Source organism: Panthera onca, chromosome D3 (genome assembly GCF_046562875.1).
Source record: "Panthera onca isolate mPanOnc1 chromosome D3, mPanOnc1 haplotype 2, whole genome shotgun sequence".
Classification (NCBI taxonomy): Eukaryota; Metazoa; Chordata; class Mammalia; order Carnivora; family Felidae; genus Panthera; species Panthera onca.
Window position 1 is genome coordinate 89,028,835 of NC_138350.1, and position 14,011 is coordinate 89,042,845.

Here is a 14,011-nt window from a genome sequence, read left to right on the forward strand (position 1 = left end):
CCAAAGACAGTGAGGAGCTCCTTGAGTCGGCCGGCCGTACTAACAGACTCCAGCTTTACAGTTTACATCTTGTTGCCTGACTACACCCCTTGTGCTGCAGCCACCGGCCTCTGCAGGAGCTCTGGCCTGTGGCAATGACGGAGCCCAAAGCCCCTACTGACACTGCACCTTGATTTATGTCCCGAGCTCACGGTGCTGGGCCCACAGTTATTAATGTATCCCGTGTACTGGGCTTGGAGGCTGAGGGTAGGTAGGATATGGATGTTCATGCCTTTTAAGGCGCAGTGATCAGAGCACAGGGCTTTTCAGGGAGCTTTCTCTCCACGTTAACCCCGCCCTCCCCGGATTTGGGAAAGTTTCTGGTGAGTCTGCGGGGGGACACGCTGCATGTGAGGCTGGCATGGGGCCAGGCTGGGGAGATCTTCCTTCCGGGACGTGAAATCACTTAGGGACTTCTGATCAAGATTCATTATGCGTTCATTTTTCCTGTTTTTTTTTTTTTTTTTTTTAATGTTTATTTATTCTTGAGAGAGAGAGAGAGACAGAGTGTGCGCAGGGGAGGGGCAGAGAGAGAGGCAGACACAGAATCCGAAGCAGGCTCCATGCTCTGAGCCGTCGGCACAGAGCCGGAAGCGGGGCTCGAAGTCACGAACCTGTGAGACCATGACCTGAGCTGAAGTCAGATGCTGAACTGACTGAATCACGCAGGTTCCCCTCACTTTTTAAGCTCTCCCGTCCACTTCAAATACCCCAATTATATGTGCTTTAAAATTTAATTAATAGACTCAGAAATGTAATAAATATCCCTACTGAACAAAAACAAAACAAAACTTATAGTGGGGAGCAGGGGCTGAAGCTGCTGCTTTGCTGGACTCTGGGTCCCAAACAGGCTGCGGCATCTAAAAATGAGACTCCCGGGGAGTGACAGGGTCCCGAAGTGCCCAGGCACAGAGGGCAACCGGAGCCGGTGTCGTTGCAGAAGTCGAGGGACCGGCTGGGTGTCGCTGCTGGTGGCACACCCCAGCCCCACTGCACCCTGTCTGGGAATGCCGAGCCACCCCCGTAAGAGCTGGTCCTGGACCAGGCATCCCGAGCACCATGTGGGGGCCACCACAGCATCCCTAGGCAGAAATACTACAGAGAAGGAGGACGAAACAGCTGCCACTCAAGGCGAGCCTGCAGGTGAAAAGTCCTCAGGTGGCTAAGACTCATAATAAGAAAGATAGCCCACAGAATCTACTGGGAAGTGAGTTTATATCCTCAGAAATGGAAATAGTAGAACATGTTTAAAATGGATACAAACGATGTCTGTTTAAATTCTTCAAGAACTCAATGATCTCATGTGGGAGGCACCTAGGAGTCAAGAACAGATGGAGAGGAAGGAAGCACAACCTATTGGAGGTCCTGAAAATGAAAACTCGTCCTTGGAAAAACTCAGTGGTTCACGGAAGTGCATAAAGGGCCACAAAGAGGGAACCAGTCACCTGGAAAGCATGGCAGGGCTTTGTCCAAGAAGCTGAGCCAAGAGAAAAGAAGTAAAGAAGAAAAAAGAAAAGCTGAGAGAGCTTTTGGATGTACGACAGAGTGAAAGACTCCAACGCTAGTCCTTCTAGAAAAGGAATAACGGGAACGGCGGAGATGCGGAATCGGGGGGAGAGAAGAAGGGCTGGGTCTCCAGCTAAGGACGCCGAAGACTGAGCAGGTGAAGCCTTCCTTGTCTGGGAGAAGCCACTCTGCAGCTCCATACGGTGCAGAGTCACCGCACCGTGACTTCCGTCGTGGGACTTCCACGGGTACCTGCCTGTGGGAGAAACAGCCTCACCGTCTCTGTCCGCGGCGTCTGCCCTCGTGCTGTAAATGGCTGGCGTGTCTGCAGGTGTCGGCGGGCTTCTGGAAGCCGCGCAGAGCGGGCCTTCCTTCTGGCTGGTGCTTGGAGAGGCCCAGATCCCTGGCCAACCTGGAGGGAATAAGAAGGGTGACAAGAGTCCTGTCTGAAGTGACATCACAGGCGGGCGATGCCTGCTTTCTCCTTCCCTGCGGCCCACGTGGGGCGAAGACGGGAGGGAAGGAGAAAACACGCGCCCTTGGTGTCGGGAGCTCGGTTATCGGACAGGCTGTCTGCCATCCAGGAGGGAGCACTGTGCACAGAGCCTTGGGGCCGAAGAGGGCTGGATGCTGTGTACAGGAGCTCAGGCCTCCTGAGAGCACGGGGTCAGGGGCCCGCTTCCTGTTTGTCTCTGAGCCCTTGCTGTCTGCGATTACGCAGCTCCCCCTCGGGCGGTCTCTGGCCGAGGAACCCCAGTTCTTGGGACTTGCTGGGGAGTTCTGCTCCTTGAAACCAATTCCTTCCTCTTGGAGGGCCTCCAGGCTGCCCTCTGAAGGCCACGCCCCCTTCCAGCTCATTCCTCAAGGGACAATTGCTGTCAGAGTTAGTTAATCTCTGCCGGGATCACTTGGCTCAGTTCAATGCCGGCAGCGGCAGAAAAACCTGGGTTTTTGGTGGTTTTTTTTTTTTGGTGTGGGGGTTTATTTTTAATCCTGTCATGGTAAGACAAACTAGGTGAATAAAGCCTTCTTTTCTGTGTTGTAACAAATCCATCCAAGCAGACCCGGGGCAGAGGCAGGCCCTATAGAGCAATCGCGCGGGACGCCAGGAGACGTGGTGAGTAGAGTGCGTGTGTGCACGTTGGCCCCGCACTGAAGTTGCTCACAAGGGGAAGTAGGCCCTGCTGATGGGCCTTTGTGTCGTGGGAGGAAGCAAGCTTGGCCCAGGCTCTGTGGGCGGCAACAGTTTCCTTTTCTATCGTTTATTCTGTTCAACAGTCAGAATCAAACAAGGACAGCAAATGGGGAGGGGGTGGGTTTTATCCACATCCGCCCCCTCCCCAGCCCCCTCTCAGGGCTCCTGCTGCTTTTGAGGCAGGTGGGGGGGAGGGCCCTTGGTGAAGGCAGCCCTCGGCGATTTCCAGGCTGCCGTCGGCTAAGCGCACGATGACCCGGCTTTGTCCACTTGTTGGCGGAGCTGAGAGAGAGGAGAGTAGAAACAGGCCTGTGTCCTGTCCGGTGGGAAGCCAGGCCACAGCCTGGGAGGGGAGACATTCAGGAGGTGGGGCTGGATTGGGGCTGGGGGTGGTTACACCACAGACATGGGCATGACTTTGAGAAGTCTTAAAGGTAAAGTGTTTAAAAATAAGAGCACCGGGGTACTTGGAAATTTGTTCTAAGTCAAGGAACAACTAGCTGGAATCAGCAAGCAAGGCTTCCTCTGTGACGGGCCCCCGCAGCCCAGGGCTGGGCTACCTGCTCCCCGAAAGAAAACACCCCAGGGCTTTCCCAGCTCTACCCCCGACCCCATTCTTCAACTTCTCCTTCTCTAGCAACTTTTGTCCTTCTGCCAAGGCCAAAGTCAGGAATAGCCTTTCTAAATCTCCAGAATTTTGTTGGGTGATTAGTTCAAGGTCAAGCTTGACTATAACACAGGGAAGCAAACAGATAAAGGAACGTGAGAGACTCCAGAGAGGGGCAGAGGTACAGCCTGGGGTCGGCCCCAGATCTTAAAGGCAGGGTTGGTGCCCCGAGCCACTCCGTGGGCCTGATAGCAAAGGACAGCAGTGCTCCATGTGCTCCGCGGGGAGGGGGAGTGAAAGTGAAGTGGTGTAGACCCCTGTTGTCCGGGCCACATCACCAGGAGCAGTCTTTTGGGAAGGTCAGTCCTTGGCATACGGCTCCCATTGGGAAGGGGGTAGTTCCCCCTGGAAATGGAGATGTTCTCAGGCCTTACGGTCACAGTTCTCCCTCTTTGCCTGTGGCTCCCTTTTCTTCTTCAAAAATCCCTTTTTGTTTTTCATCAGAGAGGAGCATCGGATAATTTTTAATGGAAATTGAGTGGATAATAAAAGCTCAAATATTGGTTTAGGTGGAAAAAATAGCCTACTCCATTTCAAAGGGCTTTTCCTGGGTGCTCAGAGCTCCATCTTCCTGCCACTGTGGGTCTCAAGGAGTCCCTTCCTCCTGATTTATTTGCACCCTTCAGCTTTTGGCTCTGCCCCACAAGAGCCTAGCTGGATCCAGCTGTGTTCCCACCAGAATAGGAGGCAAAGGGAGCCCATGAACGGCCCACTGGCGCCACCTACTGGACAAAGTTCTTAATCCGTTCTTGACCGAGGACGGCTCACTGTCCCCTTGTTACCCACTACCTTGCTTCCTTTATGGACAATTCTCCTACTCAGTGGTATGCTGAATGAGTGCTTATACTTGTTGTTTCTACAACAGCTGTACTGTTTTGCACTATAACTTAATATCTTGCAATTCGCCCATTTAAATGGTGCAGTTACGTGGCTTTTGCATATTGACTTGTGCAGTCATTGTCACAATCCCAGAACCTGTTGTCATCACCCCAACAGAACCCTGCCCGTGAGCAGTCACTTCCCATCTCCCCTCATCCCCCCAGCCCTAGGCAGCCGGCAACGTGCTTTCTGTCTCAGGATTTGCCTATTCTGGACAATCTGTAGCGTTTTGCGTCTGGTTTCACCTAGCAAGGTGTTAAAGGCTCGTTCCTGTAGTAGCAGGTATCAGTACTCCATTTGTTTTTAGGGCTGAGCAACATATCTTGTCTGTATCACCCATCGATGGCCATTGGGATTATCTCCACCTTTCAGCTGTTACGGATAATGTTGCTATAAATGGTCATGTACGGGTTTTTGTGTGGACGTGTATTTTCATCTCTCCTGAGTGTATACCTAGGAGTGCAGTTGCTGGGTCATATGGCAACTGTTTAATCATCTGAGGGCCTGCCAGACTGCTTTCCACAGCAGCTGCCTCATTTTACGCCCCCACCGGCAGCACATGAAGGGTCTGGTTTCTTCACATTCTCCCCAACGCTTGTCATCATCTGACTTCTTGGGTTTAACCATCCTTGTGGGTGTGAATTGTGTTGCTATGGTTTGATTTGATTTTCATTTCCCCGATGGCTAATGATGGTGAGCATCTTTTCATGTGCTTGTTGGCCATTTGTGTATTTTCCTTGGAGAAATGTTTATTCAGATTCTTTGCCCATTTGTAAACCGGGTTAATCTGTATTTTATTACTGAGTTGTAGTTTCTTATATCGTAGACACAAGTCCTCACCTTGGCTGTGCTGGTGCCTGGAACCGTAGGCCGAGGATCTATTGTAAAAATGTACAAAAGTCCAGAAGGAAGAGCTGGTTTGGAAGAAGATGATTAGTTTAGTTCTGACCTGGTAGTCCTACCCTCATCCAGACCAGTCTTTCTGCTCTGTGCCCAGCCTGGAGCCCACCATCCGGGTGGAGGGACGGCTGCGGAGGGAGGAGGGGGGAGACTGGGGTCTCTAGCAGGTCCCACATTTACAGGCAAGGGAAGGAGGGACCCCTCATGGCTGGAAACAGAGAGGCCAGAGCAGTTCGCGGGGAAGACAAGAGATAGGGCCGGGGGGGCCTCCCAGGTGGAGGGTGGGGCTGACGGTGTCTAAGTGACGGCCAGGCCTTCGATGTCCTTACCGCATGGCTTGTAAGTTTCTTTTTAAGGGACTCTAACCTCAGGAGCGGATGGAAGGAACCCACAATGCCACACAGGATTTTAAAGAGTCCTTACAAAATTTTTTTTTTTCTAATAAACTGGTTGATCACACAAAAATGTTTTGTTTTTTTTTTTAAACTGAGTCACACTTCTCTCTCACACAAACACTGCCCTTGGCTGCTGCCTGGGATGCGGAGCACTGACTTGCCTTCACGGGAAGAGGGCCAACAGGGAAGACGGCATGTTACCGAACGTGTTCACTTGGTTTCTGTCTTATTAAAATTCTTCAGCGTTGAAAATGAAGTGATTTGGTGAAGATACAGCAAAAACTCTTCTTTCCTGTTCTACTACCTTTTGTTATTTTAGTCCAAATGACCGGGAGTAGCTGTGTTGGATAACATAAGCTTTCTTGAAGTATTTGAAAGGTCGAAGGTTCAAAATCTGGTATTTATCTTTGATGTCCCTCCCCTGTCGCCCGCTGCAGGTGACCTCTCTCCTGGCTTACGTGCTGCTGCTCGAGGGAGGCATGTTCTCTCCGTCCCCACCACCCTCCGGGCTGTTGGAGAGGGTCTTCCAGTTCATCGATCTCCACCAGAATGAGTTTGTACAGGTAGGAGGAACCACACACACGAAACGCTTAAATGGCATACCCTTTGGGTATCTGGGTGAGTGGTTATTTGCTGGGAGGTGTGGAATTTTCTTTTTTTTTTTTTTTTGCCTGACAACTTAATTCCATTTGAAATGCCCTTGAGTCTTCACTGAATTAAACTAAGAAATATTTGTGGGGCGCCTGCATGGCCCCGTTGGGTAATCATCCAACTTTGGCTCAGGTCACGACCTCACGGTCTGTGGGTCTGAGCCCCGTGTCGGGCTCTCCGCTGTCAGCGCGGAGCCTGGAGTCGGCTTCAGATCCTCTGTCCCCCTCCCTCTCTGCCCCTTCCCAGCTCGTGCTATCTCTCTCTCTCACGGCTGTCCGCGTAGTGCTGACACCTGCTGAACCCACGCTGACCCTGGACCGTCACCAGAGTGCCCATTCCTCCCTTACTGGGGCCCTTGCTGAGGTCCCTCCTCCTGCAGAGCCTCCCTGAGACTCATCCCCCCGTGACGCCATGCCAGGGTAATACCACCTGGCTGCAGCAAGCTTTAGGTCCAGAGTTCTGCCGAGGTCAATGTCAAAGCTGTTTTGTAGACCTTGTGCAATGTGCACTTTATCTTCTCCCTTAGAATCCTCTGCTCCATTCCTAACCCAGTACACGTGGTGCAGGGCATACATCTCGCGGAGAAGAGATGGAGTGGGAGGGGTGGAGAAAGGGGAGAGGGGGCCTGGGAGCAGAGAGGGTGGGGGCAGGCAAGGGCTGTAGCCACTGTCTCCCTGAAAGTCCCCTCCTCCTCCGCTGGGCCTCTGGCCCCTTGACGCGTGACAGCGTCCACCACGGCCCGGGAACTCTGTGACATCTCACGGGACTTTGTACCCGAGCCCGCACGCCATGTCTGACACACGACTCACGTTCAGTGTACGTATGCTGGATCCACCAGCCGGCGTTGGCCATATTCATGGGCGGACGGATGGGAAAAGCTCGTGTCTCGTGCCGACACGAAGGCTGAATGGCCAGGCCGCTGGCCCTACACTTGACCTTCATGGAATCCTTCCTCATACTCGTGTGTGTCTTTACTTCACATGAGGCCTCTTGGGTGTTTGAAACCCAACTGGGGACTCCGGTGTCGTTTGGAATTAACGGGGGGCAACGTGTGGTGGTTGACTTGGGTGTTTCAGCCCAAACTCTCCTTTCTGCAGCCTCCTCACACGTTCCCAGCCTGTCGCCTTTAGGGATTACTTGGCGGCCTCTGCTCTATAAATGTCAGTTTAAGAGTGCAAAACACGATATTCCTTCAGGTCCAGTTAATGTCTTCATACTAAAAATAAAAGTGCCACAACCGGGAAAGAGATCAAACTAAAATAAGGTGGGGAGTCCAAGAGCAGGCACCTAAAATACGCGTGGTTTTTGACAAAAACGGTGGCTGTCCCAATATCAGCAGCTCGGGCCCCAAGAGTGGAATGTGATTGATTATTATTTTTTTTAATTTTTAAAAATATTTGTTTATTTTAGAGAGAGATAGAGCATGAGTGGGGGAGGGGCAGAGAGGGAGGGAGACACCGAATCCGAAGCAGGCTCCAGGCTCCGAGCTGTCAGCACAGAGCCCGACGCGGGGCTCGAGCTCACGAGCCGTGAGATCATGACCTGAGCCGAAGTCGGACGCCCGGCTGAGCCACCCAGGCGCCCCTGTGATTGATTATTATTGATAATTCGATACTAGTTGGTATTGATTGGGTGCCTGTTAGGGCCCGGGCGCTGAGATAAGTCATGTGTCGTCATCTTCTCTGATCCTCGCGGAAAGGAATGCTTGTTGTCTTTTCGGCTTCCCTCTCTTGTGTGGCCAGATGTGTGCGTTTCCCACATGTCAAGCAACTATATAGCTCTCTGGACACCAAGGGCATCCACAGTCCAGCTCCCTCCCGACCCACCTGCCTGGCACGAGCATCACCCCCCTACCCCCACCGCCGACTGTGGGTGCCAGTCACGGGTAGTGAGCCCCCAGTTACCCACAGGTTCCATGTAGCTCCCGTGACTCCCGCTCGGGTCCCGTGGTTTGCTATAACAGCTCCAGAACTGAGGGAGACAGTTACTTACGGTTGCCGTATGTTATGTAATAAAGGACATGATAAAGGCTATGTGTGAGCAGCCAGGTGAAGAGGCACAGAGGGCACGGTCTGGAAGCACCTTCTGTCCCCCTGAGGTTGGGGTGCGCCTCGTTCCCGGGCCGCGGATGCAGTCGCCAACCTGGAAGACGTCTGAACCCTGTACTTTCAGGGACGCTTGCAGAGGCTTCTTCACGAAGGCAGGATCGATTGTGAACCAATGTCCAGCCCCTCCCTCCCCAGAGGATGTGGCTGGGGTCGGAAGCCCCAAGCTTCTAAACACAGCGTGGTCTTTCTGGGGACCAGCCCCATCCAGAAGCCCATTAGGACTGCCTCATTAGAACAAAATATGCTCCTGCCTCCCGAGAAATTCCAAGGGGGTTGGGAGCTCTCTTTCAGGAGCCCAGTCTCTGAACAAAAGATACTCCTGCACCGTCATCTCATAGGAAATTACCAAGGTTTTAGAGGCTCTGGTCAAGAGCCCAGGACAAAGGTCAAAATGTACATTTCTTATTGTGTGATGGTATCACATGCACAACTGCCCGCAGGTGGAGAGCACTGCCCTCCTCATGGGGATGAGGGCCATGTGCTGTCCCTCCAGCTCGAATGGGCAGAACCCGGTGCAGGAGGCAAGGCTGTCCGCCTGCGGAGGCCTGAGTTTAGGCCCCGGGATACACTGCCTACTGGGTTCCGGAGGTGCCGGGGGCTGACCACAACACCTATATGCCAAGGGTGCTCAGGGAGCCCTGCAGCCCAGCCGAGGCCACCGTGTGCTTGATCAGAGTGAGCAGCGAGGGCCGGGCGCCTCCGGGGCCTTGTGGGAGGCCCGGCGTCCTAGAGCAGAGTCACCAGACAGCTGCTCCAGGCTCTTACTAAACCAGAAGTGGTGGCTCAGGAGCCCTGCCGTGCACCCTGTGGATCCAAGGAGGACAGGTGCAGCTGTCTAGGAAGGCAACCCTGTGCCCAAGCTGTCCTGGCCTGTTCTTCCTTACACAGCAAACGTCTCTACCGGCCCGTCTGGCGGTTCATCTTGGGTGTTGCCTGTTTGCCAGCTCAGTGTGCAGGTCAGATGAAGAGTGCTAGAGATTTGGTGTCCCCTACAGCTGAGTGACGTCTCAGTGAGGAGCACCCCACCCAGAGCGGGTGTGGGTGACACTCCCCAGGCAAATCACCTTGTCGCCTTTCCTCACAGATACTTAAGGAGTGGGTGGCCGTAGAGAGTGACTCCGTTCAGCCCGTGCCCCACCTCAGGCAAGAGCTCTTCCGAATGATGGCCCTGGCTGCAGACAAGCTTCGGTGCCTGGGTGCCAGCGTGGACCCCGTGGACACGGGCTTTCAGCAGGTTGGATGGCCCCTCCCCCACCACGAGCGAGGCCACCTCCCTGGGCGTCAGCCATGGCTTCCCGCGGGGGTGGCAAGACTGGACCTGGCTTCGATCCTCCAGAAAAACACCCCTATAATCTTCAGGTCCGGTAAAGATGAAGAATTACATCTTGTCCCCGATGAGATGGTGTTACCGATCTCTCGTTGTGTCAGGACTGGGAAGGCCCCCCTCCGTATTCTATTCACATCCTTCACGTGTGGTTCCAGTTACTCCCAAACCGTCCTTTCCCTTACATCCAAATGTACCTTTCTCAAAGGACCCAGTCTTTCATCAGAGTTACGGCTTTTTGCTGCATCTCGGTCACAAATGGCAGTCCTCCCTCTAAGTGCCGTTGCACCCGCGTCAGCACTGACGAATCCCTGAATGGTCTGTTTTCCAGAACCATGTCCACTGGATTTAAGCCTTTGGAGTCTGAGTTCATACTGAAGAGCATGTTCGATTCAGCTGGCTGTCACCATGCATCTAAAAAAGTATTTTTCATTACGTTTTAGGTTTTAATTAAGTGGCTCATGGTACCCTTTTTTAAATGTAGATAAAGTGATGATCAGAAAAACTGTGTGGGCTCTACAGGAGACCATGGGTAGAAACAAAACAGGACTCCTACTCTCATGTCTGAATTTTCTGGACGAACTAGACAACATTTATTTATTTTTTTTATGTGACCTGTTTTTCTTCTGCAGCTGCCTGACGGTCAGACTCTCCCGATACCCCCCATCATCCTGGCCGAACTGGGAAATGATCCAAAAAAGCCCACCGTGTGCTTCTATGGCCACTTGGACGTGCAGCCTGCTAGACAGGAAGATGGCTGGCTCACAGACCCTTACACGCTGACGGAAGTGGATGGTCAGTGATGCATCAGTGTTGGGTTCTTTGTGGATAAGGGATTGCCTACAAGGCTTGGGGACTAAAGATGTGACTCCTATCCCCTGTCACCGTTAAGGATCAACAAAATGCTGCCAGTCTTATAGTCTACCAGTTGTCCAACAAGGCTGGCTGTTAGTCATTTGTGAAATAAACTACAGCTGTTCGTGTGATGCATGCTCTTGGGCGAGTTAACTCCCAAGATGGGGGTTCTTGGGAGGAAGGTAGTCGTCCGGGTCACACAGTTTCCTTTGTTAAAGTACTGAGTGAAATTATGTTTTTTAAAGAAAAGAAGAAAGGTTAACGGAGATACACACATACCCTGTTTTCATTCTCATGCGAATTATAAACTCTTGAAAGGAGAGGCTGTGTTACATGGCATTCCACAACAGGTCTGCAGGTTCTTTCCAGCAAGCTTGGATAAAATGGCTAATTCCTATTAAGGCCAGAGGGATTTGTATATTGCAAATTAGTTTGTATTATCTGACTAGCTGATGGCCATACTGTTTGTACAGAAGAAATCGGACATGGTGATCTCAAAGCAAGATTTGTGCCTGGAAAAATAGAAAGTACAGTTAAAATGATTACCCATAAAACTACCTTTGTTTTTAACTTGCTCAACTTGGCAGGGGCGTCTGTGCCTTTCTCAAAGTCCTTCCCCTATTTTTAAAGGAAAACTTTATGGTCGTGGAGCAACAGACAACAAGGGCCCCGTTTTAGCGTGGATTAATGCTGTGAGCGCCTTCAGAGCCCTGGAAGAAGTAGGTAACCAGCTGTGTTTGGGAGGGGATGTTGTCGGCATTGGTCACTATGATCACGATGATGATGATGACAAGGACGATCATGGCAGTGAAGGTGACAGTGTTGATGATGAGGACCATTATGACGATGGTGATGATGACAGTGCAGGTGGTGGTGATGGTGAAGATGGCAATGACGAGGATGGTGATTGGCAACAATGACAATGATGATGACGATGTGGACATTGATGATGACGATGACAGTGATGATGACATGATGATGACGACAGTAATGATGACATGATGATGACAATGACAGTGATGATGACATGATGACAATGACGATGATGTGGACATTGATGTTGACAGTGATGACAATGACAATGACGATGTGGACACTGACAATGACGATGATGATGACAATGATGATGATGTAGACATTGATGATGACGATGACAGTGATGACGACGTGATGATGACGACGATGGCGATGACATGATGATGACAATGACAATGATGTGGACATTGATGATGACGATGACAATGATGATGACATGATGATGACAATGACAATGATGTGGACATCGATGTTGACAGTGATGACAATGACGATGTGGACACTGACGATGACGGCGATGATGGTGATGACGATGGTGAGGACATAATGATGACAATGACGATCACGATGATGACGAGGACAAGGGTGATAGTGATGACGAGGGCAGTGATGACCACAAGGATGACAAAGATGAGGATGACGATGACACTAAAGGCAGCGTGCTTTGTGTCACGGTGCTCCGAGCTTAAAATTGCGCTGTGTCCTCTTCTGTTCCCAGCAGTCTCCAGGGGTGTGGGTTACCGTCACACCCGCTTCACAGATGAGGAACTTGAGGCCTGGGAAAACAAAGGGACTTTCTGAGGCTGCCCGCTGGTCTGGGGCAGGGGTGGTGCTGATGCTTTGAGCCTGCGCTGTTGACCGCAGTTAAAAACAAAACACCAAGCACAGGAGGAGCCTGCACTCGTCTTTTTTATCTTTCTCTTGTCTGGTCTCCTATCTTTATCTTGTCTCTTTTATCTTTATCTTACTTTAGCTTGTCTTTTTTGTCTTCTCCTCCTCCTTAACACAAGATATGGCTTCATTAATAGAGACAGACATGCACTTTAAAGAACATATTAGCTGCTTTACAGATTATCAAGCTAGAACTCTCTGGTATGTGACATTCTGTCTGAATCCTCAGATCTCTTTCCATTTGTGTGAAAAGTGGTTTCAATAGGTGTCCAAGTCAGGGCATGGAAAGGTAGGAGTGCAGCTCTGAGGAGGGGGACCTCCTCTTTCAGGCCACCGGAGGATGGCATTGGTGGACCCAAGCTTGCATCTAACTGTCTCATGCGATGTTCTTCAAGGGTGGTTTCATCTCACACCACCCTCCTCCTACTAACGAATGTGGTTAGACTCCAAACCGAGGATTCAATCTAGCCGTGTGGCCACGGGCAAGAGAGTTCATCTCTCTGGGCCTCAGATTCTGCTCTGTAAAAATGAGGGCATTGATTTGGGTGGTCAGCTTTCCAACACTGTTTAGTTGATGGCGTATTTCCATTTGGCACCGAGTTAGCCCGTCGAGTTGGTGAGCATGATGGCAGGGAGAGCCTGGCCCTTGGCTCCTAGCCCCTGTCCGTGCTCCCTGTTCTGGGGAAGGCTGGGAAATCCCCGCACCGAGCCCGCGCCAGCTGCAAATTCAGGGAATCTTCCCGGAGAGGAGGCAGCTCTGGGGCTAGACGTGGTGGGAGGGGCCGTTTCCAATGGAGACGGAAGAGAGGAGAGGAAGGAGGGGAGGCACCACCGTCACACCCCGACTCCTAAGGCACTTCCCAAGGAAAGCCGCCTGCCGGCTTCTCCCTGTGCATGAAGTTCAGAGCACCTGCTGTGCTCCAGACACCCGAGAGGTCCAGGGGCTGCAAATACAGGTCCCCACGGTCCTGGCCTCATTCCCTAGCTCGCACCGGACCTGCTTCATGGCCCTGGGGTCTCTGGGTACACTGAGATGGCCTCGGAGTTTTAGGAAGTTCTTCAAGGCCCTTTGAGCCAGAGCTTCCCTTCTTCTCAGGACTTACTTATGAGGCGTCCATTGTGGAATATTCCTTGAAGTGCAGTTTGGAATGGGGCGCCTAAGTTAAGTCATAGGGTTGACATTTTGCACCTATCTTGTTCGATGCGGTATTACAAGAAGAAGGAAGCTTGGGTTGGCTCTGTTGGTTCCGGGACATGCACATTTATTACACTCGGTTCCTGTCTGGGCTCCACAAAGCATTAGCTCTGTGCCTCTGGAGTGCAGAAGGATTTTGTGGGACCGAAATGTGTAACCTTTCTACCTTCCTCTCCTCTTCCTCACATGACTTCATTGAATTAACCATTTGAAGATTGGATATTTAAAAAGGAAATGGGGCCCATCGGGTGACTTCATGGGCAAAAAGGAAGGTGTTACCAGTCACAGAGGAAGCAGACCCTCTGCCCGTCGTCCCCACCCCAGCCCCAGCCAAAGGCTCTGAGAGCAGCACACCCTGTCTAGGACAGAGGAGGCTCGAGGTAGGGGTCCCGCTGTGTGGGTCTCCATCCAGCCTGTTCCAAGGAGACCTGGGGAAGTAGGGGTCTGTGTCCAGGTGCCAGGCAGAGCGAGCCAGCCCACCCTCCTGGATGGCCTCTTCCAAATCCTGTCCGTCAGACCAGGTCCTGACTTTGCCCCATGTTTTCCTAGAGGAAATTTCATCAGCAGCCAGGGCCTTCTCTTTCAGGAGT

At 51.9% G+C, this 14,011-nt stretch overlaps 1 protein-coding gene across 1 annotated transcript in view; it reads left to right on the top strand.

The window, feature by feature from the left end:
• Positions 1 to 538: 538 nt before the first annotated feature.
• CNDP1 (carnosine dipeptidase 1) overlaps positions 539 to 14,011 on the top strand; it is a 31,783-nt gene continuing 18,310 nt past the window's right edge. Inside the window, exons 1-5 of the mRNA XM_060611859.3 lie at positions 539 to 2,662; positions 6,019 to 6,144; positions 9,425 to 9,574; positions 10,297 to 10,459; positions 11,150 to 11,238. Of these exons, the coding sequence (XP_060467842.3) occupies positions 6,061 to 6,144; positions 9,425 to 9,574; positions 10,297 to 10,459; positions 11,150 to 11,238 (486 nt within the window). The 5' untranslated portion in view covers positions 539 to 2,662; positions 6,019 to 6,060. The remainder of the gene's footprint in view (positions 2,663 to 6,018; positions 6,145 to 9,424; positions 9,575 to 10,296; positions 10,460 to 11,149; positions 11,239 to 14,011) is intronic.